The sequence below is a fragment of the Rhagoletis pomonella genome, unplaced genomic scaffold, assembly GCF_013731165.1.
Source record: "Rhagoletis pomonella isolate Grant_MI unplaced genomic scaffold, Rhpom_1.0 Rhpom_scaffold_00011, whole genome shotgun sequence".
Classification (NCBI taxonomy): Eukaryota; Metazoa; Arthropoda; class Insecta; order Diptera; family Tephritidae; genus Rhagoletis; species Rhagoletis pomonella.
Window position 1 is genome coordinate 21,587,242 of NW_023458565.1, and position 24,627 is coordinate 21,611,868.

General features: G+C 32.0%; 1 protein-coding gene across 5 annotated transcripts; it reads right to left on the reverse strand.

The window, feature by feature from the left end:
• Nucleotides 1–751: 751 nt before the first annotated feature.
• Nucleotides 752–23,830, reverse strand: LOC118746818 (glycogen-binding subunit 76A). Of its 5 annotated transcripts, none has more exons than XM_036480752.1 (3): nucleotides 23,674–23,830; nucleotides 2,860–3,058; nucleotides 752–2,773 (listed from the first exon to the last, which is right to left on the reverse strand). In XM_036480752.1, the coding sequence occupies exons 2-3, from the start codon at nucleotides 3,034–3,036 to the stop codon at nucleotides 1,034–1,036; spliced, it is 1,917 nt and encodes a 638-aa protein (XP_036336645.1). In that variant the 5' UTR covers nucleotides 3,037–3,058; nucleotides 23,674–23,830; the 3' UTR covers nucleotides 752–1,033. The 5 variants fall into 5 exon arrangements, with proteins under 5 accessions (XP_036336645.1, XP_036336642.1, XP_036336640.1 ...); XM_036480749.1 differs by having other exon boundaries at nucleotides 23,600–23,830; XM_036480747.1 differs by having other exon boundaries at nucleotides 23,466–23,830.
• Nucleotides 23,831–24,627: the final 797 nt, after the last annotated feature.

Genomic DNA, 24,627 nt, shown 5'->3' on the forward strand with positions numbered 1-24,627 from the left:
AATAGGTAACGAAAACAACCTTTTAATTGATATTATTTTTTTAAGCTTACAAAGTTAGATCGACGAAATTCGAGGATGTGCTCGAATGTATATTAGTAACACATATTTTTTTTTTTTTCAATAATAAGTATTGCAAAATTTCAACGTTATTCAAGGATCAAATTTTAAAAGAACATTTTCAATATCTATTCATCCTTATGCACCAAAAAATTTAATATGCTTTAATTCTAGATAGTTTTGGTACCCATACAATTTTTTTAGATTGCACTGAATTTTTTAAATAATTTTTTGAGGTAATCCTATTTTTCAAATTTCAAAGTCCTTTGAAAAAATCTTAAGGTCAGAGAGAAAAACTAAAAACGCAATTTTACTATATCCACAAAAATCCATAAGAATCGGAGGGATTCGATTTGTATTTCAGTATTTCGTATTTTTATGGCCTTATCGGATTTCCAGTGCCTCTTTTGGAATTAACAAATTTGTCTTTCATCGAATATTTATGAACGAGAAAAAATAAAACAAGGGCCTTAATTGCGGCTTCACAAAAAGTGGACTTAGCATCTTTTCACTCTAAGCTAGCGATGTCTATTAATTTATATACTATTGAATTCATTGCCTTAGGCTCCAAAATTGAGGTTTTAAAATTATTTTTCATTTACAATTTAAGAGTTCATTCAAAGTTTCGAGACTTTCGAGGTATTTTTCAGTTTAGGCGAATATACCCCTATCCTATCTAGCAAATATTTTATGATTTTTTTTTTGCTGGCTCTTATAAAGACTTTACTATTGTGAGCCAAATCCTTAAGCTATTACCAGAAGAATTAGTTTTCGCCTACAGTCCAAGTCCTTCAGAACTATGTACTTAGAATTTCGAATACACCAATTTTTTATCACACTCGACCCCACTCACAAATTGCGCTTTGTGCCGTTCCATGTCACTAGTTATTTTCACTATTACGCAGTGTTATTATTAACAAATGAATTTTTAATTATCAACATTTCTTGTTTTTTGTTTTTTTTTTTTTTCAAATCACTAATAGAAGGAGCTGCACCATGCCTCACCAACTGTTGGACTAAATATACCAACTGAGTGACTCAGTGTCGTCTGCACGTGTATGGCTTGTGTATGATTTGTGCTGATGGGCGTTGACGCTGGCAAGCATTGGAAGCAATAGTTCGTACCATAATTATTATCCCAAAACTGTTGTCCTTTACATTGAAAACGTACCGCAAACTCTATACGCTGACCAATTTGCAATGAATTGCCAAAGAGAAAGAAGGTAAATTTGTCAGAGAAACCATCACATGAATTCTCCGCATAGTTGGCCTGCAGGTCAGCATAGCTGCGCCAATTATCCAACGAGTATCGTATGTGTACCGATTTGTTGAAGTCCAAATTGCGTACACGCACTGTGCCGGTAATTGTTTGATTGATGTGATCTGTTACCGCTGCATTCTCCAGGGACACCTGCTTTTCGCGTACACGATCGAGAAATTTCGGCAGGCCACCAGGCTGTTGAAATAGCGGCATGAGCAGCTTGTCGGATTTTGGTCCCAACTGTATGGGCGGTTCCGATTCCAGCACTTCCAAATCTTCAAATGCAGATTTTGGTATAGTTGGTATTTCATCGAGAAAGGTTTTTATATCGGCCAAATCGAGGCCGAGCACGTCGGCGAAACGTACGATTTTTTTGCGCCCAGGTGTACCGGGTGGTGTCTTGCCCGTCTTCAACGAAGAGCAACGTCGCACACGCTGTGGCCTACAGTCGTCTTCGTCGTCATCGTGGCCATCGAATGTGGACTTTTCTGCCTTGGCACCATTTTGTTTATGATTTGCGTCAGCTACTACTTGTTCCTGAGTGCTTGTACGGGCGGACTCGTATGTGTCTAACCCTATTTGTACTTCGTTTTGGGCGTTTTTTTCTGCTTTGTTAATTGGTTCAGTCGTCGTCGCGGACGTCGTCGTCCCTTCGATATCCAATTGCTTTAAATTGTCAAGGTTTTCAGGGGGTAAAGTTTCTTCATCCGTTTTGCCATTCAAGAGGTGTGATTGTGTGATTTCTGGCACAGTATTGATTTCAGTGTTTGCTTGTGTCTGCATAGACTCAATTAAATTGCCGATGCGCGCGCTATGTTCTTGCAGTTCATTGATTATTTCATCTTGTAAAGAGACAAGGTCTAAAGATGTGGGGCTCTTATCTGCACTCGCTGGCGCCACCAGTTGTTCCTCTTGCAGTTCCGTTGTGGCTGTTGTTGCTGTCGTATCCGCTGTTGCTGTTGTTGTATCCGCTGTTGCTGTTGTTGTATCCGCTGCATTATCAGCATCTTCTAGACTCTTGCTTATCACTGAAGATGTATCGTCATGCTCTTCATGATGTTTGCTTTCGTTTGTGGCGTAGCCATTGTGTAGTGTGGGCGCACATCCTGGTCCATCGATTGTGTCATCATCATCATGATGTATATGCTCAAAGTATGGCGCGTCGGCTGAACCCCGACTGCTCGAGGTCGATGCGCAAATGTAGCCCGATTCAGCTGCCGAATTGTGTGGTGTATTAGATGCGGTTTCTATCAGTCGTAAATATTCACACTCATCGGCTGGGCTGCCAGGACTTTCCAGCTCACAATCGAAATCAAAGAAGGAGTCCGATTCATGGCGTAATGGCTGCAGATCTGTGACTGTCTGCTCAGCATCATTTGTAGTTTGCCATGTGTTAGCTGCGTTGTTTTCATTTATTATCGATTCTTCTTCTTGCGACAGCGCGCCATCGTCATTCTGAAATGTCAAAATACAGTTTTTAAACAACTATGGACTACACTATAGATACATATACATACATACAGACAATACGTCTAACTTACCTGTGTGCCCAATGTACGCAATTTGGAGGATAAACTACGCGCGAAAGCCTCCGCTCTACCACGACATGATGACATGCCTAGTGTTGGAATAACAGATATTATACTGCAAGCTTTTGGGTCGGGTGTGCTACTGGTATTATCATTCAAAGGAATATCGCCGGGTCCGTTCATTGGCATTTACCAGAAACTTTTATTGTATCTACAAGTAGTAAAAAGAATACAAAGTTGTTTACATGTTAATCGGCAAGCGATAAATAGGATATTGCAAATGAATTTCAGTGTTGCGCTCTGTTAAAAGCAATACAATATTTCTTTGTTTCGAAGAAAGTTATATCTAAAATAGTTAAAACTACTGTCGCATACAAATCATTAGGCTTATTTGGTATTTGTTTTATATGCACTTGTATTCTGTATTTATGGTTTTTGGTAGATAGTCGAGTAAAGTTTCTAACAGCAATACAATGAAAAATCTATATATATTACACGAAGGCATTTTGTTCGATTTTCAAAAATGGTGTCAAATTAAAGCGCTTGGCCTGTAGATGTGCACTCTAAAAAGTGCATGTAAAATTACTACTGAAAAGTGTTTATTTTTCAACCAGAATCTGTTCAAGTATACGCACAAGATGTTCAAGATTTGATTTTGAACATGAGTTGTTTAAAATATACACATGAAATGTTTAAAATTACAAACATTTTGAAAGTAAAAATATATTTTTTACAAATAATAAATACTAAGTGCCAGGGGCGCACGCAGGAATATATTTTTGGGGGGAAAGGGTTTATACTTCTAAACATATATCATCAGCAAATACTGAAAATTCGCTATTTAAAATACATTTATGAAAGTTTTATTTACAGTATAAAATAAATAAATAAACTTTTTAAAGTATCATCAATTGCATTTTATTTACATAAAATTTACAAAGACTCAGACATTTTTAACCGGCATCAAAAAAGGGGAGGTTATCAATTCTTCGGAGTATTTTTACTTCTTTTATTTATTCCACCGCATAACTTTGCACCGCGTGAACCGATTCCAATAATTATTTTTTTTTACCGTAAGGATGGTTCCTTAAGGGTCGTCCCGTAATTTGGCTTAGATCCGATCATTTAATCATGAAAAAATTACGGGTAAAGATGCACTCAACTTTCAAAAGTAATACAAAATTTTACAAAAGAATTTTAATATCAATAAATTAAATAATTTCACGAAATTTTTACACTTTTTTATTAAGTCGATTTCTGGTTTCTCATTTTTTAATAATTCGAATAACGAAAATTTAACTGAACTTGTATTTTTATCATGTAGCTCATTTTGGTGGAACGAATTCGAAGTTAGCAAATTAAATCTTCGAATGCTTATTAAGTACATATCAGTGGTAAACTTTTTTGTTAAACATCTTTATCGACGTTATCGACACCCATGATCGATAAAGCAGTTAACGTGCTTAACTGAAGGATGTACCTCCAGTTAGCGTTAACTAGACATGGTGCAAACGGCCCTAAGTGAGTATGCATTGCATATTTTTAGGACAATGTTTTCATTCGCAGTTAAACTTTAAAGAGCTCTCAAGAGAAAAACAAAAATTCTTACAAAATGACGCACAAGAAATGGAAAAGAAAATTTTTTATTTCAAAATTTCTTATATCATAATAAATTTAGCCCCAAAACCCACCCCTTGTGTGCGCTACGTGACAAATTTGATATGTAAAAGTAAACAGACATTGTTTAATTTTGCACACACTAGGAGAGGAAACTGGTTACCTCTCTTTATATGCGTAAATTTAAACGAAAATTTTTTAGAGGAAATTTTAAACATTTTATGTGTAAACTGTGAAAATGTGAACAATAAATGTTTAAAACTCAAAAAACAAATTTGAAATTTGTTCTACGCCACACATATGATAAGTAAAAGTAAGCAAGCAGTGCTTAAATTTGCATTCATTAAGAGAGGAAACCGGTTACCTATCCTAATATGCGCAAATTTAAACAAAATTTTTTTAGAGTGTGCGACTGGTTTTTTTTTTCGAAAAGAGTTGCCACCTGTTGAACAATTCAAATCAATTTTTTCAATAATCAATACCATAAGATCCGTACCGTTCTTTCGATTTTCAAAAATGTCCAATTAAAGGGCTGGGGCTGTAGATGTGCAATAAGAATCAATTTTTTTGGAAAGAGTTGCTACCTTTTAAAAACTTATCTATATTCAAATTATTTAAAAAAATGTATCACTTATTCAAATGGGAATTAATAGGAATGATTTGGAAAGCTTTGTTTTTTAGCTTGACTATATTGGGGTTGCCACCTGTTAAAAAAAAATTCAATTTGTATTAAGGGAAATAGGTAAGAGAAGTATATACATATGTATCATCATATGGGTGCCAAACGAAATGGTTTTAAGAAGGTAATAGTTTGAAAATATTTTGAGCAAGGTTGCCACCTGCTTGAAATGTGGAATTTAGTTAACTTATACACAAATTGTATGATACATCCAAATATGAATGTCAAACGAAAGTGTGTTAAGAAATCTTTATTTTCAAAGCGAAGACTATTTTTGAGGTGATGGAAAAGGGTTGCCACCTGTTTAAATAGTTAAATTTGAAGTATTTAATAAGTTAAATGAATTATTAAAATTTGGGTATCAATCTAAGGGGGTTTCAAAAATCTTTATTTCTGAACTATACTTAGTGGGGTTGCCACATGTTTAAAAAATCAAACTCAGCTTAATTTATCACTTGATTAAAATATGTCTCACAATACCAGGCGAAAGAGATTTAAGAAGACTTTAGTTTGAAATAACTTTTGGAAAGGACTTCCACCTGTTTGTAAAGTCGAATTTAGTTAACGTATACACATGTTTTTTGAAATATTTAGATATCGGTGTAAATCGAAAGAAATTTATGAAAGCTTTAGTTTAAAAATATCTTTAATTAGGCTGGCCACCTCTTCGAAAAAAAAAACACATATCGATCTTAAAGTATACATAGGTCTAAAGAATCGGGTTGATTTTTAATATCTTCTTCTGGCTTTTTGAAGCAGTTTTTCGGAAAGTTTTTTTGTATGGAAAAAAATTTGTAACGCAGTCAGAAAAAAATGATTAAAAATAAACGAGATTCTTTAGCAACATAAGACTGACTTGCACATTATTACCCTAGAATTTAATGGGCTATTAAACCGCATACTCAAAAAAATCTGAATAAAAAGTTGAAAATTTAGCTGAAACTTTCCAGATTTTTCACAATTTTCGCACATAGTTTTAAATATGGATTTCTATGGTGTTTGTTATATAAAGAGCTAGACTTTTATGCAAAAATAATAAACATTAAATAAACAAAAGCAAAAAAGCCCAAATTGAGCAAAATGTTGCTGGCTGTTGTAAAAAAGACGAAACGGATATAGATTACAACAGGCATACAAGGTTAATTATGTCGATAGCTGTATTCGTGAAACCAAAAAATTATTTCAAAAATTCATTGCAATGTAGAAAACCAGTATGAGCATCAAATTAAAGAAAAACCTCTGTAGAATTAAATTCGATTAATTTTTTTTGCGCATTACGACGATTTGGTATTAAAAATGTCCATTTAAAAATGTATCCTTGAATATCCTTAAAATGTTGCAATACTTATTTTTGAAAAAAATTATATATTAAGGACTAATATACACTCGACTTCATACTCATATTTCCTCCTTTTAACTTTATAAGCTTAAAAAAGCTAAATTAATTAAAAAGGAATTTTCTATACCCATTCATCCTTGTAAACCGAAATTTTAATTTACAGAATTGGCTCTCTTATTTGGTACCCAATACTGTTATTCTAAATCGCACTGTATTTTTTCCATAATTTTTGGAATGGGTCGTACCTTTGAAATTGCGAAGTCCTTTAAAAAAAATACTGACGTCACAAAGTAGACCAGCAGACTGAAAAGCAGTCCAAAAACCAATGTTATTTTAAAGTTTAAAATTATAATCTTATTTAATCAAGATATCTTGAAGTATGCAAAAAAAAATAAAAATATTATGACATTTGAAACATTTATGTTATGTTCATAAGAATTCAGAATCAAAAAAAATCTGAAAAAGCGTTTGTAAGCCACTGCTAGCCACCGCTGTTCAAAACAAAATATATAACGAATCATTCTAAAGCCGAGAATATAGTAATTAACTGTTAAATTTTCAAGAAAACGAGTGTGTGCCTATGATTATATACTATACACGGCGTATGAGTAACCTTCCTTTGCGTTCATATACAAATAAATAAGAGGGCTAGGAATTTAATGCAAATGAACCACTGTATTTAACTGTCAATGTTTCTATTTAAACAAGATTGTTACGATGATGAAGATTGCACAGGAATTAATAAAACTTTTCAAATGAAAATGAAGATATTCGGCTCTACTATGGTTGTCGACATAATAGCCCTAATCAGTCCAACTCCGGTTTCGCTGATCACAGTAGTTTTGCGAGGAACACCTTTCCGCAAAAATGCTGTAGTTAGCGTAGTTGGCTTTGGACTTGCGCGGGCTATTTTTTGACGAAAAAATGACATCGACGTCGACGTCGACAACCATAATAGAGCCGATTAATTAGTTTTGTCCCTTTTGACAAAAATAATCCAACAGCAGACAACTAAAATTGCTCTGGAATTAATGAAAGCTTTTTTGGTTTTTTAAAGTTGAGTTTTTTCTTTCATTATTTAAATTATTCAGAAATAAAACAATTAAAAAAAAAACATAAATTATAATTAAAATAATCTAATTGCCGATGACTAAGATTACACTGGAAATAATGAAAGCTTTTTTGGCTTTTTAAGTTGTTGAGTTTTTTCTTCCGTTTATTAGATTATTAAAAAAAAAAACAAATTGTAAAAATGTAAAAATAAATATTAAAAGTGGAATGATTTAGTCCTGTAACCACCTTGTGGTGGACACTGGATACGGCAAGTGTGGCAAATTGCCGGCTAATAGGTTACATTTTTAAAGAATTCTTAAAATTCATTTATCAATTTTAGTTGAATTAAATGAATTTTTCAAAACACTTTGACATAAAAGCCACCATTTAAAATTTTTCAACTAAATTCGTATTTTTATTTCTTTAAATAATATAAATTAAATAATGAAAACGTTAGCCTTAGTTGATAGATAGGCAACCCTCCTCGTTAGTATTAAAGCTTGTTCAAACACCTTCCCTTTGATACCTACGTTGTGATATTAAATAAGCATACATTTTTTTAATAAACGCGATTGTTAATATTTATATTTTTTTTTTTATAATATCTTCGAACGGTTTTTATTTTACTTTAGAAATTGCGCTATTCCTTTGAATAATTATAAATTTTCATATAACTGGCAACACTGTTTTTTTTTTAACTTTCTACAGAAAATACTAAGTACAATGGGAGAAAATAGAAAAAATCCGTTGGATCGTAATAAGCTATATCTGCGGTAACCAGATTTCTGTGGCCAAAAATCGGAACATTTCTAAAGTATCGAATCCGAACATTAAATTTTGTTTTTAGGATAAAAAGGATTAATATAGTTTTATTTAAAACAAAACAAAGAGAAAACAAAATTACAATGAGTGTCTTAATAAATGCATAAAGAAAACACTCAAAATCGGGACTAAGTCGGTACAAATATGAAAAATTGGAAAACATTTGCGTCCCAACTTTTAAAAAATATTCAGCGGGACAATTTTCTCAAAATCGGTGCTGTCTCGCCAAAATCGGTACGAATGGTCTATATGGCAAGGTAGCTATACCCTATATATATTTTTCCCCGATTTTTACACATTTAAATAGTCAGGCAACAATTTTGGCCACTTTTCAGTCTTCTGGCCTACTGTTTTTATTGCCTTTATGTTTATTCAATGCTAATTATGTAGGTGCAGGTTGCTTATTATGAACTCTTATAAAAATTTTTAACGTTGGAATGTGTACAAATATAATCCAAAATAATCGAATTTTTTAATGTTATCAACTTTCCTAAATAGTTGCGAGACTGACAAAAAATGTTTTTAGAAATTTTAATACTCTGTGCATTTGTTAACGATAATGGAATTTCTAATCTAATTGGCTTAGAAATTATACAATGAAGCATTACATAGCGTGAATATCAATAACAATTAAAAACAAAAACACACAAATATAAATCGAAGGCAAATTAGCAATGATTTCCTTTATTTGTTTTTATTTGCCTTTTTGGCGATCGAGAATTGTGATCTGCATGGCTAAAAATATTTTCACTCTCTAACTTTGTGGTTCGTGTTAATTAAGGAAAAATAAAACAAATTTTATTGCTATTACCTTTTAGTAGGTTTACAAACATATGTACATACATACAAGCGCACACAAATCACTGCATACGAACACGTACATATACATACATATTTGAAAGTATATAATGATGAAGCGTAATTGTTTATCTATATATAAAAATATCGCAAATTAAGTAAAAGTACATAAATAATTTTTCATTTCGCTTTTTAGCGATTTCAGCAGGGAAAATCGGAGCAATCGAATTTGCATATAACTACATACATGCATATGTATGAACATCCTTATACCTACAGACATACATATGTATAATCTATATGTACGTATGTATGTACATATTTGCTTTTTTTCACTTCGTTTATTTATTCGCTGAAATAATCTTTCAATTTAAAATGTCTCATGGAACGTGCATCATTTATGTACTTGCATATGCGTTCATTTGTTTGTATGTATGATTGCACGTATTTATATATATATTATATAGTTTATTTATTTATATAAACACGAAAGCCAACGACGTTGTCGGATAAGTACATATACATACGTACACTTGTGGTCAGCTGATTAAGTCAAGGGACATTTTGGCTATTTTTCTTTTGTTTATCTAATGTTTATATATTTTTTTTTTAATTTTAGCACTTTACCTAACTAGCGCCACATATATACTTCGTACAAAAATTATGAAAATTCAACAAATTTTAAGATTTGCACTCAGAAATTTTAAACTTTTTATTTAGAATTTTAGAAAAATTTTGGGTATGCAGTTTTGTAGCTCCTTCAATTTTAGTAGGCTAGAGTGCAATTTTCAAGACGCTAGGCATTTTCTGCCATATAAACTAGGATGTCGAACATACTATTTTATATGGACGAAAATGCCCAACACCGTCAGCCAAAAAATTTATTAAAAATCAACTCGTTTTTCTAGTGTTTTGAAATTTGCACTTTAACCTACTAAAATTCAATGAACTACAAAACTGCATACCCAAAATTTTTCTTAAAATACTAAATAAAAAGTTTAAAATTTTCGGGTGCAAATGTGGAAAATTTGAAATGTGGATTTATGTGGCGCTGGTTAGGTAAAAAGCTAACCTTTTATAAAAAAATATAACCATTAAATAACAAAAAAGAAAAATAGCCAAAACTAGTCAAAAATTCACTTCACTTAATCAGCTGACCACAAGAGTACATACATACATACATATGTATATGCATTTCATTTGTTTTGTGGGAATATGTTTCTGTAGGTATTGAGTTATTGAGCATCTCCTTGTGAATATATCGATACATCTGCGTAGAAAGTACACATGTATTTACAGAGATGCTACACAAGCTACTATATGAATCGATTTCGTTTTGTTGATGCGCAAAAATAACTTATCAAAATAATTTCGTTTCGTTTCAGAGCTAAATTAACGAAACAAAACTCAATCGTTAACGTTGAAACGAAATAAATCAACGAAAAGTTGTTGTTGTATGCCATTGCCAGCTCGCTATTAACACCTAGCACCTAAATGCATGCTACAACTTCAGCATTAACGATTGAATTTCTTTTCGTTAAAAACCAAAATAGAATTATTTTGATAATTACCTAAACGGTAAAAAACTAAATCGTTTCAACAGAAACGATTGCTTTTTTTGGTAAACGTTAAAATTAACGTTACAATGCATCATTTGCAAATTTATTTTTTTATGCGACAAAAACGAAAAAATCAAAATAATCACGAAGTTTACAGTCAGTTGTAGTAAAACTTCGTTATTAGCTTTTCCCTCTGACTTCAAAATTTTTTTTAAAGCAGGATTTTGAAATTTCAAAGATATGACTAATTCGAAACATTTAGTCCGTTCCTTTGAACTTCGGACCAAAACCTGTGGAACTGTCAAACTACAATTTTACTCTCTCAAATGAGAGTAAAAGGAGAACAGATGCAGAAGTGCATAGGAACGCAAAAAGCACTATTTCCTGTAAAAACGTCAGTCGGTTTGTTTACACGTCATTTGTACAACACTGATTTAGCTGAAATATCACTAAATAATTATTAAAATCTATACATATTCAAACATTTCGTTGTTTACTTCCATTTTTTTTACAAATATAAGGTACTTTGCTTTCACCGCTGTTAGTTTGACACTTTTCATGAACTTACAGGAAAATAAACTCCGGACTAAATCCTGTAACTTCTGACTAGGAACAGTTGCTCAGTTACTCTCTCAAGTGTGTTCCCACTTACAGGTTTTATGTCAATAGGAACGACTTCCTGTAAGTTCTGACTAAATCCTGTAAACCGGACTGCTATTGGAACAGACTAATTATTACAGCGTTGCGCCCTTCACTAGAAGGATAACGTTAAACCATCCAACCTTCTCCTTAATTTGTTGCGATGGAAAGACCAATTGGAGAAGGACTTGGCTTCACTTGGGCTTTCCAATTGGCGTCAGTTGGCACAGAAGAAAGACGACTGACGTGCTTTGTTGAACTGAGCCAAAATCGCTTAGGCGAACAAACAGCCTCTGATCTGGTATAGTCAAGCTGAGAACGCCTACAATAGGCATTTACCGATATTTCTGGCTTCAAAGTGTTGGTTAAGCATACTTACTTACATTATACTGTAGCGCATAACATGAGTACTGTCACATATCGAATCTGTTTAATGAGTTTTGCATACAAGCGGTTACCCTACGCAGCGCATGACAGGGCATGACAGAGAAGTCTGGTGAATTTTGATTTTTCGCTATGTGACACTTTCAAAAAGAGATGCTTCTCTCATTTCTTTTGAGTGTTTACCTTTGTCTGTTCCAGTATCCATCAAATTTACTGAAAGGGTCGTTAGGATACATACATTGGGGCATATTCATAGTCAAAATACTGGAATAGACGAACTGATTACATTGAACAGCTTATTCCGCTATATGCGGAGTATAATTACACTACCGCTTCACATTCGCTGCTTGCCTATGCCCTGCACTGCAATGTAAATATAACTAGCGCTTGAAAATTTTCAGTAAATATGTGTTTTAGTATAAGATTTAAAAATTCAAAAAGATCGAACTTCAAAAAAAAGTTCACGTAGGGCCTTTCTACGTTTTATCAGCGATATACATTTTATAGCCACAATAAGATTCATTTAAACCATTAGACATTAAATTACTTAGGAAGCCGGGGTCCAGAAGACAAATCTCATTGGTCCCGAATCTAAACTTAAGAGAACGTGAAATCTTTGAATAGTTCACAGGACTGCTGTGGCAAGGATTACTAGTCCTTCTACCTATGTATGTGCCTGTTTTTGGGTGCCATTTTTAGTTGAAATTAGGAACGACGACTTAGAATATGGTGGCAGAATAGAATATGCCTTCAGCTCAACTATTTAATAGACAATGCCTGAACTTAGTCAGAATTAAGTTTTTCGAATATGTACATCCATAAATACATCTTTCAAACCAAACAAGAAAATAATCATGCCAACTTGCCCATATGAGTTTTCTTTTTAAATGTTTGCTTATAGATTAAATTTTTCCATCATTTAGAAATGAAGTGATAAGACAAAAACTGCATGCAAGAGAACTGGAATAAAGTACAGTGGTCGAAAAAAAAGTATAGCCGCACGACACTTTGACAGGTTTTAATATATTATTTTTGTTGTTATTTAATTTTGGTTATTTTTTTTATAAAAATATGGCTCATTCTTTAAGAAAACGTGTGTAAATATATAATAATTTCGCACTATATATTTTTATATGGAAGAAAACCTATACATCCTAGACAAATAAAAAAATCTAAAAAATCAACCGTAATTTTTAGCTATTTGAAACTTATACTTTGTGCTACTAGAATTCAATGGGCTACAAAACTGCATACTGCAGAATCTTTCTAGGAAGTCTAATTAAAAAAGTTAGAAATTTTTACTAAACTTTGTTGAATTTTTTTTTTTTAATATTGCACAAAGTTGTAAACTTGGATTTACACCGGTCTTGTTAAGGAATAAACCATATTTTTATAAAAAGTAACCAAAATTAAATAATAACAAAAATAACATGTTAAAACTTTTAAAAACGTGGTGCGGCTATAATTATTTCGACCACTGTAAATACATTAAATGATGAAAGTTGAAACAAGAGCAATGAAAAGTATAGATGGCCCACGGTGTGGAAAATGAACTTTTTGTGACAAAATCTAATATTTCGCGAACGAAACTAGCTATGTATGTAAATAAATGTAGCAGAACATATTTAGCATTTTGGAGATGGATAATTCAGAAAAAATAGTATTATTTGTAAAAAAAATCTTTCGACCTTTCAAATGATCTTAAAAAATACATACACATTTTTTTCAATTAAAATTTTACTCTTGAAGGTCATTTTAAAGGTCTGATTGAATGACAAATTGCCTTCGTCAGTAAAATTTTTGATTTTTTCCCCTTTCTTTTTCCGAAAAAAGCACGTAATAAACTTACAAAAAAGATCTAAATATGATTTTAGGTTCTTCCGACCCCATGAGAATGGATTCCTTGCCGAAATAAAGGCCAACATTTCTAATTAACTAATCATTTAATTATACTTTAAAATAGATAAGTTAACGGCCCTAAGACTTTTTAAAAATTTCTTTTCATACTGTTTTTAGCCATAAAAGGAAAACAATTTCAAACTCTATATTTGACGATCATTTTAAAATACAAGGTAATTTTCTTTATCAACGCGACAAATTTTCCTGAATTCCCCATCTCAAAAGCTTTAAAGAACTATTAAATATATTTCGCTAGATGTTCTCATTTTCGAGATATTAGAATTTGTCCAAAAAAAGTAAATTTTCCACACGGTGCACCGCGGTGTGTCGTCTAATTTGACTTAGATTTTCTAAGGGAGTTTTAAAGTAATTGTGTAAGAATATTTGTATTACATATACATATATCGCCACAACACGCGAAAAAAGGCGCGTAAAAAAAAGTAAAGGTGTTAAAAGTTTTTGACGCTGAAGTTTTTTTATGCGTCTTTTTTCGCCGCCAACCTTTGAGCGCGCGCCTTTATTCGTGTCTAGTGACGATATGTATCTATAAAATTTTATAGCTCGAGACTTTTAGTAAGTAATTTCCACATTTAAAATAATTTTAAAGGAATATCATTATTGCTATAAAAAAAGTTATTTCAGTAAAATAGAGATGTGCGATTAATCAATTAATCGAACAACCTGATTAATCGAAACCTGACTAATTGGTTAATCAAAGAATCATGTTTTTTGATTAATCAAAGCGACTAATTTATCGATTAATTACATTTCAATCAGTCAGAATCAAATTAATTTTATTAATCAGAAAACTGATTAATCAAAAACTTGGATAATAGCTGCTAAATTTTTTTATGAGCAAAGTTACTCGGATTTCAATTAATTTTTTATGAGTAAACAGTAATTACTTATGTTCTGATTAATAAGAATCTGATTGATTACGTTTTTTGATTAATCAGAATTATGATTAATTAAAATATATATTATTTAATTGATTAATCGCACATCCCTACAGAAAAGCAGTTAATGCAAAAATTTTCAAGTTAATTTGCAAAAATTAGGCAGGCACATTAATGAGTATAAAATGCATTGAAAATAAAATTATACATATATATGTATATACAAGAGTATCAATGGTTATCTCGCATAGCAATTACTTTTTTATGGAAGTTGTCAGTGTGTATATATCATGCCTATCAGTAATTTGTATCGCAACTAAAACATTCCATAAATATCGAAATCATCTAAAACCCATAGATTGAAATATTATCAGTAGGGTTCGAAATTGTATGCAGTAAAAAATCGAAAATATGCGCTATAAACAAGTAAAATGGCAATTAAAAATATTTTCGTAATATTTTATTGCCGCTACAAAAATAAATAACACATGGATTTTAACAAGAAATTTACGAAAATAACTCACTTCAAAATAAAAAATATATGTATGTATTAAATTAGTTTATAATCAAGCAGACAGTTTCAATCTGGTGTAAATAGAAACATATTCCCTGGTGACAAGGAACAGTAAATTTGCCATTTTGATTCCACAACTCGTAAAACCTACAGCCATTTGGCGGCTTTAGTGAATTTCAGTACGTCATTCAGAGAGAGGAAGCTGCACTCTAAAACATTCCGCAGGAATGGCTTGCCAAGTGTCTTAATCCTTATCCTTGCGAGGGCTGGACAGTCGCACGGGAAGTGTTTTTTTTTTGTATTTTTATAATCAAATTTCTTAGTAACTTATTAGTTATTTTTCACTATGAAAAGAATCATTTCCGAATTATTGAGCAACAACCAGTTTCTATTTTCAACATAAATGCTACCCGATGCACTAAACAATCTTTCTGAAGGCCCAGCCAGATATAAATTATTTGCGGCGTTACAGAGATGCTTTTGCCTGACAACTAAGTTAACTCTATGATTTTGAATAGAAGACGCCACATTTTCAACGCGTGCACATTTTTACGCGCGTCAATGCGGCAAAACAACAACAACAGCTGAGTTTTGGCCAATCAAATTGAGCCATTTTGTTTGCGGCAAGGTTGTCATTGTATCGCCTCGCCATGTTAAGTGCGTCTTGTCAGTCGAAAGCATCCCTGCAACGCAGAAAAGATTTTATATTTGGCGGAGCCTTGAGTTCACTGAGGAAGGTGGTGCGCAGAGATAGAGATACTTCATTGCGAGTATAAATAAATTTGGAAATTCTTTGCGACTATTAAAGGATCTTCGTGTGTGGGTATAAGGAGAGGCTGTAAATATTTCTCCATTTCTAACAATTAGGCATTAATTTACAATTAGGCATACAATTATGCATTAGTTGGTAACAAATAATCCTACTATATACATATACATGATACGTCACATATTTGCAAATCCGAACATACACATTTTTTAATTTTTCAACATCATAAATAGACGGAAGAAGCCCAACAAAAATTTTTTAAATTCGCCCGATTATTTGTTTACAAAGCTCGGTGAGAACTAGAAGAATCTGACAGTGATATGGGGTTAGGTTCAAAACCCTCAGATGTTTTACAGACATTGCAAATAAAGTTTCCGGCAACTGTTAGGTTTTAGAAAGTAGTTTCTATTATATATATATATGGAAGTTTAAGAAGCAGTTGTGAAACGCTTGGTTGTTAGTGTACCTGGTAAGAGGCCATTCGTATTCCGACAGAACGCTGCTCCTTCACACAAGGCCAAGAAGACGCAAGATTAGAAATACTAGAATTTTCCTGGCGCCATACCATCAAAGTTATGGGTACCCAGCTATCCGGTTCTTAATTGTTGGATGTGGAGATGTTGGAAAAATATCGATGTTTTGCTTCGATGCATCGGAAATTTTCCACTCGGTTTATATACAGTCGATGTATCGATGCGCTTATTTTTTTCTTTTAAACATCTCTAGTACATTGAACCGTTATTGCAGTTTTTAATTGTACACGAAAGAGTGAGAAAAGGTGACTTTTACCAAAAAATTGAAGTGCCCCCAAATGTTCCGTTAGAAAAATAAATAGCTCAGTTGCAGTAATTTATTTCAAATTTTGTACAATTGTGCTAATAACACGTTTTGTTGTGAAACATTATCTGAGAAACCCTATGCAAATCGATGCATCGAAAAATACCGATTTACATTCCGATACATAGAATTACAGAAATTACAGATGCCACTGACATCCCTAGTTGGATGACTATAGGTGCGTTCGCGTAGCTGTTAATTGTTCAAGTTTAACCAAAACTTACAGGTTTTTGCGTTCGCGTACGCAAAAAACTTGCAAAGTAGGGGAAATTGAGAGAGCAAAGTGATTTCATTTTGAGGGGAAGCTGTTAGTTTCTGTTGGAAAAATTTTTGCCAACAGCAATTTGCCAACAGGGAAACTGCTGATCAAAAACAGCTGGTTGGCATTTACGCAAATCACAAAATTGAATTTGATGGTTTGCAAGATAAAAATTACAAAATGCGACTAATTAAACTTGTAAGAAATAAGTAGTTATTTGTTTAATCAATAAACTGTGTCAGTATAACACTTTGCGACGACTTTTCGTACGTTTTAAATTTTACACTTTTGTATGTAAACAAAAATTATATCAGCTGTTCGTCTAACTTGCAAGTTTCTGCAAATTTTCTGTTCGCGTACTATTTTGGATATTTCTCTCTTGTGAGAGAACAGATGACATTTCGCCGGAATTTGGCAGTTGGTTGGTTTCTGCTGGAGATTTTAAACGAACGCACCTTATGTATGGAGCATTGTTGAACGGGAGTCCAATAAATATTCCGATAATAACCCTGATTCCCCCAAGAGCAGAAACTATCAAATTAATGATGCATATGGCACTTGCTCAACTCTAGATATTTAATACAATAAATAGTTTAAGAAATGCCTGACGCACCCTGTATTAACATTATTGGAGATTAATTAGCCGTCTACTCAATTTTAACGAATGCAATAAACGATTCAATAATATAGGTACATATGTATGTACATTAGACCATACCACCTTACAAGCAAAAAATAATAATTTTTGCAAGGCAATTTCGAAAAAAAAAACTTTTTTGGCGAACCTAGTGGTGTTTTATAATATTTCAGTGACACCTACATTCGGCAAAAACATTTTTTTTATGGAATAATCGAAACACTTCCTTAGCCCCAGTTTAATGATTTTAGATGAGCTTTAATTTACTTACATTAGGGTGATAAGAATGAGATCTGAGAAGAAAAAAAGAAGAAGAAAAAATCCTCGAGACAAGACAAGAACATCAAGCAAAAGACAAAAGAATTTCGTAAGACAATTATCTTGAAAACTCCGTATTATCTTTCGAAAGTCTAATTGAAAGATCTGCTAACGAGGAGGTCTTAGCACAATTCAGTTCCCCTTTTAGCAATAACTTTTTTAAAAATTACACTTTTCGTTTTAAAACAATAAAAAAATTTAAAAAAGTAAAAATAAATAAAAATGTTTTTAAAAATTAAATGCAATTAAAAATATAGTATTTCTTTCTTTTAAAACAAAAATCTAAAAATTAAATGAAAAGAAAATCTTAAAAAAAAACAAAAAAAGCAAATAAAATTTATTTTTCTTGTCAAAACAATACAATCTAAACGCAAAAAGAAAGTTGAAAAAATTAAAAAAAACTTATCAAAAAATAGAAATAAAGATTAAAATACGTTTCTATTAAATTTAAGTAAATTAATTTTTTTTCCTCCAAAACAATAAAATCTTAAGAAAAAAAATAAACATAAAAATAAACTATGTTACTAAAAATTAAATTTATTTAAAAAATATATATTTCTATTTTTAAGACAATGAAATCTTATAATTAAAATAAAATTGTATTTAAAAAAATTAAATACGATATAGTAAAAAAAATCGCTTCCCGCAATTTTGAACCCGAACCACTCGAATGGCATACGCCAGTGCTCCTTTTCACCACGAGTGGTTAATGAGAGACCTATTTTCTAGGACTTCTGTACTAGAATAACAAAGGTCTTTCGAACTATCTTGACATCTGTCTTTCTTTTGTCTTACGAAAGGCTTTTTACTATCTTAGCCAGAATCGTCCTGTAACACTCTTTACGTTATAAACAGTTTTTGAACGCAAAAGTATTTTAGTATTTTTATTTAAAGTTGAAACTTGAAAGAACAAAAATATCTTAACAAGCTTTGCGCATTTTCATTAAAAATTAGAAACTTCATTTAAAATTTAATTTAAAAAAGTACTCAAAATATGTATGTATGTATGCTTATGCATATAGAAGGTCGAGTTTTTTACACTATGTTGATGTTTATTGTTTTAAAAATGTAAACAAAATATTTACAGATGCATTTTTATACATAAGTATGTACGTTTATATATACCATGTGTTACATATGTATAACAGAAATGCACATGTCAATGCATACTCGTACATACATACATACATATGTATGTAGCACATCTTCTTCATATATACAAACATATGTACATACATATGTACGTACGTAAATCCATACGTCAACATTGGCAACGTATGTATGTACGTAGATTCCGGCTTGACGTAAAATCAGCTGTCCTGATTGCATTCACCACTCACCCACCACCTTGTCTTACCTGGCTGGTTGCAACCAACACCGCATGCGATTAACTAATTGCACTGCGCAGAAAATTCACAGATATTTTATTTATATGTTTTTTCTTTACGTAAAAGTGAAAAAGTAACATACGTATGTATATATTTTTGGTAAATATTTTGCAGATTAATAGTAGATATTAATTAATATTATACATATAAGTGAATAATTACTAAGATAGTAAATTATTCAAGTTTATTTTTTGAAATATTCAAAAATTTTGCTTTTACAATATCCACTTGAGTTTTGCAAGATATTTTATTATCAAATTTTATTCGCACATGTGCCCCGTACCAATACGAAATATGCGTACTAACTTTCCATTAGTAAAACTTTTGTGTGCGCACATGGCGGTTAATTAGCAAAACAAAATAAATGAAAGCATTTGAAAAAAAAATAATCAAAAACCAAAATAAAAAGATGACACTTTTTCCATATAATTTCGTGCATATTTTTGTCGGCGTTTATAAGTATGTACATATGTATGTATGTACGTATAGCCGCACATCTACTATGTATGCGCATTATGAAAAATACTACATACAAAAACGCATACATATGTACACACATAATCAGACAAACTAAAATAAATTTTCGGCATTTATAAATAGCATTAAAAACCGAAAATTAAGAAGCAAAAAAAAAATTGCAAATCATTCGCAAATTAGTTATAATTGCAGAGATGACCCTTTGCACTGTGTACAGCAAAAATATTTATATGTACATACATACATACAAATTTAGTTTGTAGAACACTTTTCAGTGTGAAGTAATTTAAAATGTGAAGTTAATATTTTTTTTTTTTTGCTTTCTCATAATTAACCCTCATCACCCGTACGGCGAGCGATTCCGCCTGTGTCTCTTGTCAGCTGTGGCGCCCGGTTAAGCGGTCTAGCAACTATGGCGAGTGTATATACATACATATGTACTTGTTTGGCTTGCTAGCGGCTTTGATTAGCATTCCTTCGTATGTAATAATTATTATTTTGAGCATTTAGTTTTGTTGGTTAGGCTTATCAAAACAAAATTTCAAATTGTTTAACAACACTTTTGCACTACAACAAAAAAAAAACATAAATATTGTATTGCTTATTTTGAACAGAGGCACTGCTTCACTTGTATTTTAGATTATTATTTTTTTTTAACATTATTTTACGATTTCAATAACTATTTTTATGCTTATATACTATGTATGTATAAGCGTATTATCATTTTTTTTTGGGGGGTTTTTTATGCCATTCCACCTTACAATTTTTGCTTTGACCTTGCGTAAAATTTCGTTAGTGAAATGTCACAGATTTAAGCCAGACAGTCGACGTTGCGATCGTATATTTGGTATGGTTTCTTGCTGATGTTGTTGCTTAATGCATTGCAGAACATTTTATTTGAATTGATTTAAATTGATATTTATTTTCTTCACATTTAGGAGAATTTTTATTATTATTTTTTTTTTTTGCCAGCTATTATATTTTGTTTTTAATAAACGAAAAGCGAACGCGTGAACTACACACGAAAAGACAAAAACACACAAAAGTTCACTTTTAATATTTCGACTTCTTCTACCGTTGCGTCGCTTTTGTGCTCGTCGTCATCTTGGACACGGTGCGCACAATAAAGAGTGTCATTCAAGGGTATTGCAAGGTCGTATCGCAACTTGACGGGTGTATGGCTCGCTGGTATAACGAATCCCACCGCGCCTGCCTTAGCTCAATGGTTGGTCGTTCGGTTGGTTGGTTGGTTGGTTGGTTGGTTGGTTGTCCTCCGCTCTCTGTTTTGTATTTGTATCTCATTTTTGTGCTAATATCACCCTGCTCGCTGATTCTGGCAGTAAGATGTTTATTTTTTCCATTTTCTCTCTTCTGACATTCGGCTCGTGTACGGACTTAAGATACTCCCAATTAATTTCGTTCAGATGCACCACAGCTGATATACTTAGTAGTACTCCCAGATGTTCATTTATTCGTATATATTTATGTATGTAAGAAAGTATGTAAATTTGTAAATATATATATAGATTAAAAACTAAAATCACTTCAGTGTCGACGACGTTGGCGGTATACAGCCAGTAATGTTATTCACGTGCGAAATTTACATATTTAGTACGTGCTACAAGTGCCATACTAATTAATAATTACAGGCGACTTTAGACTTTCTCACAATCAGTTGGATTTTTTGGCACTTGAGTGGGTGCTAAATAGCCGCACACAAACTGATGTACACACATATATATATATACGGATACAGTGCCGGCCGCTGACATAGCGCCCCCTATGATATTCAGTTTTCTTTTTGTTTATTCAAAATTCATTAATTTTTTATAAAAATTATAGCATATTTTATAACAAAAGGCATGTAAATACGATTTTCAAACATTATACAAAATTTATAACAATTAAACATGTTTTCATCAAAATTTCAAACTTAACAAAAAAATTTATAAATTTAAAAAAATAGCATAATATAACATAAATCCTGTAAATCCAAATTTTAGACCTCAAAAAAAATAAATACTATAATAAAACTGTAGAAAAGACGTGTCTGTGGAAAATTTCTTTAAAAAATGACCGAATGTGAGGCCGAGAATATAATACATTCAGGCCATTTTTAGAATTTTTGTCTGTCTGATTGCCCGTTTGTGTTTGCACCCACTAATTTCCGAAACTACCGAATGGATTTTCATAGAATTTTAAGCGGTGACTAGGCAGTAACCTTGCTACTAAAATAAGATCTGGCAAAGGGGGCGTGGCACCTCTCACAGGCGTGACAATTTTAATCAACTATCAATTTAAAACCTAAGTTACATGACTTTGAAATATGGTGTGTTAACATACATATGTACGTATCTATGGTAGATGCTTATAGGGAAGTAGTTTGTTTTGTTTTTGTAAAGGGGCGTGGCACATCCCATAGATATGAAATTTTTAATCAACAATAACTTCGGGGCCGATAGTCACGTGACTTTGAAATTTGGTGTGAAGACAGATGTATGATATATGCTTAAAAAAAGTATACGTACATACAGATGCGTTCAACTAATTAGCAACCTTAAATTAAACAAGAAAAATAGTTTATATACCCTTTAATTTATGGTAAATTCACAATCTTTCTTACTATTTTATATATGTATTTGTAAACTTTTTCAAAAAATGGTGCCGGCAGATGGCATTGGTGTCGAGATATTTAGAGAATCCATCTTTATCGTACGATCTCAATTAACGGGTATTAACTTTATGATAAGAAGTGCTTCTGCAAAAAAAAATTACCCAAAACTTAGATGGCACTGGCATCAAAATATTTACATAGATACGCCTCTACAAATTTACTTTTTAGATGGCTTAATAAGCGCCACGATATCCTAGACACATCAACAGGTCCTCGGTATATCAAGAAGAAGTGTGACGAATTAGAGAGAACATGGTAGGAATATCAATGACCCCATTTGAACGGGAAGAAAACTCTTTCATCATATCTCACAGGTGGAAATAAGAGCACATAGCATCGAAGCAGATTAGCGCTATTAACTATTATTCGTGGCCCATGAGTACGGAAGGTTCTACTCTACAGTCCTTTCGTCCTAAACCAATAACTTTTACTATACAAACCGTTTTTGCTTTTCAACACTATTTTTGTATTGGTCAACGCAAAAGTTCTTATTAGGCGTCGCGAAGCAAGCCGGGCGTTTGCTAGTGAACGAATAAGCTAAAATGCAGCTCTATAGCCCCGTTAAATTTTTATTAATAAGCTACAAGTTTCTAAAAGTCGCCAAGGGTGTTGTGTCTATACTTTCATACACATTAAAAAAAAATTTAAATCAACGCAATTTTTTTAGAAACTTGAAATTTGCACCTTATTATAGTAAAATTTAATGCGCTACAAAAGTGCAAACGAAAAACATTCTAAAAACTATTTAAAAAAATAATGAAAATTTGTTAAATTATTATAATTTTTGTATAAAGTTTCGGAATGGGATTTAAATCGGTTTTCTTAAAATAATATGCCAAGTGTTTAAAAAAAAAAATTTAGGAATTTTAAATCAACTGAAAACTGTAAATCAAAAGTGAACGCTATTCAAATGGCCGGCACTGTATATAGTGTGTATTTATAAACTTACAATCATGAGTATATTCGAGTTTATTTATGCTCTTATGAGTCTTATCTCTCAGTTCTCAATCTCATTTATACACACACACATTCATATATGTATGTATATTTATTTTGTTACTTTGTTGTCTTGTGTTGTTGGCCACTGCACTCCTGACTTTCGCTTTCAACTTTTGCATTTCATTTTCATATATACTACGAGTACATACATATGTACGTCTCGGCCTTCTAGTACTTTTTCGAAACGCGTATTACCTTCTTCGGCGCATTGCATTCAAATATTTAATAAAGTTTTATTTATGAAGTATGTATGTATGTATTTTATTTACTCGTAATCTTCGTATTCCAATCAGTTTTTTGTTTATTTATTTATTGTTTTATGTATGCACTGTATATCCTATCTGTTCGACTATCAACATATTTTCAATGCTTGCAAAAACCTTTGCACTTGCCCGGCGTTTCATGCGTACTCAGTACTCACAGCTCATTTACTTGCCTATAAGTAGTTGTATAAATAATAAAATACAAGCCGCATAACGCACACTTTCCGCAAAAGCATGATAACTCGAAATTGCTCATTTGCCGGAAGATACAAAAAAAATTTCTGAAAATGTAGCAATCTTATGTAGAAGCGAGAATTTAACGGCGCATTTGCAGCAAATGACAACACAATTTTGCTGAGATTTTGCTAGTAGTTAACTAAATTAATAAACTGTGAACTTGTTTAGTAGCTAATATTAAAAATTAAGATTTTTGAGTTAAAACACTTTTTATAAAGTTGTGCGATATGTATAAACAAGGGTGGTGTGTAAGAGAGTGAGCCTCATTGTCATGGTGATGTACACATGTATGTAGGTCCATGTGAATGTACTTTTGCATAGAGAGATTCAGAGTTGAATTTTCGAAGGTTGCCACTAAAATTGAATTTTTCTTCGTCAAAATTTTTTTACTAAAGAAAACAAAACTAAATTCGATTTTTTAATTATACATAATAGAAAAATATTTATTTCTAATTTTGTGGTTTTTATTGCACATTAGACTGACAAACGCTTCGCACAAAGAAAACTCGGTTCTTCTTCCCCATGCGAAATATGAAATTTTATAGATTTTTTTAACTGCCACCAAAATATTTCGGTTTAAATCAGCACTATTCGTAAGCTGGACATAGTTTTATATGAAAAAAAAAAATTATACATATCACTAAACTGTTTTTCTAAAAAAAAAATGTGTGCAACTAGGGTTGCCAATATTTTCTAAGACATTTATGGTACTTTTCAAAAAAA

Bases quoted from the DNA above. Each gene is read 5' to 3' on its own strand.
- LOC118746818 (XM_036480752.1), bottom strand. From the start codon at position 3,036: ATGCCAATGAACGGACCCGGCGATATTCCTTTGAATGATAATACCAGT. The intron at 2,774-2,859 runs GTAAGTTAGACG...TTGACATTTCAG, and splicing joins TGCGTACATTGGGCACACAG to AATGACGATGGCGCGCTGTC.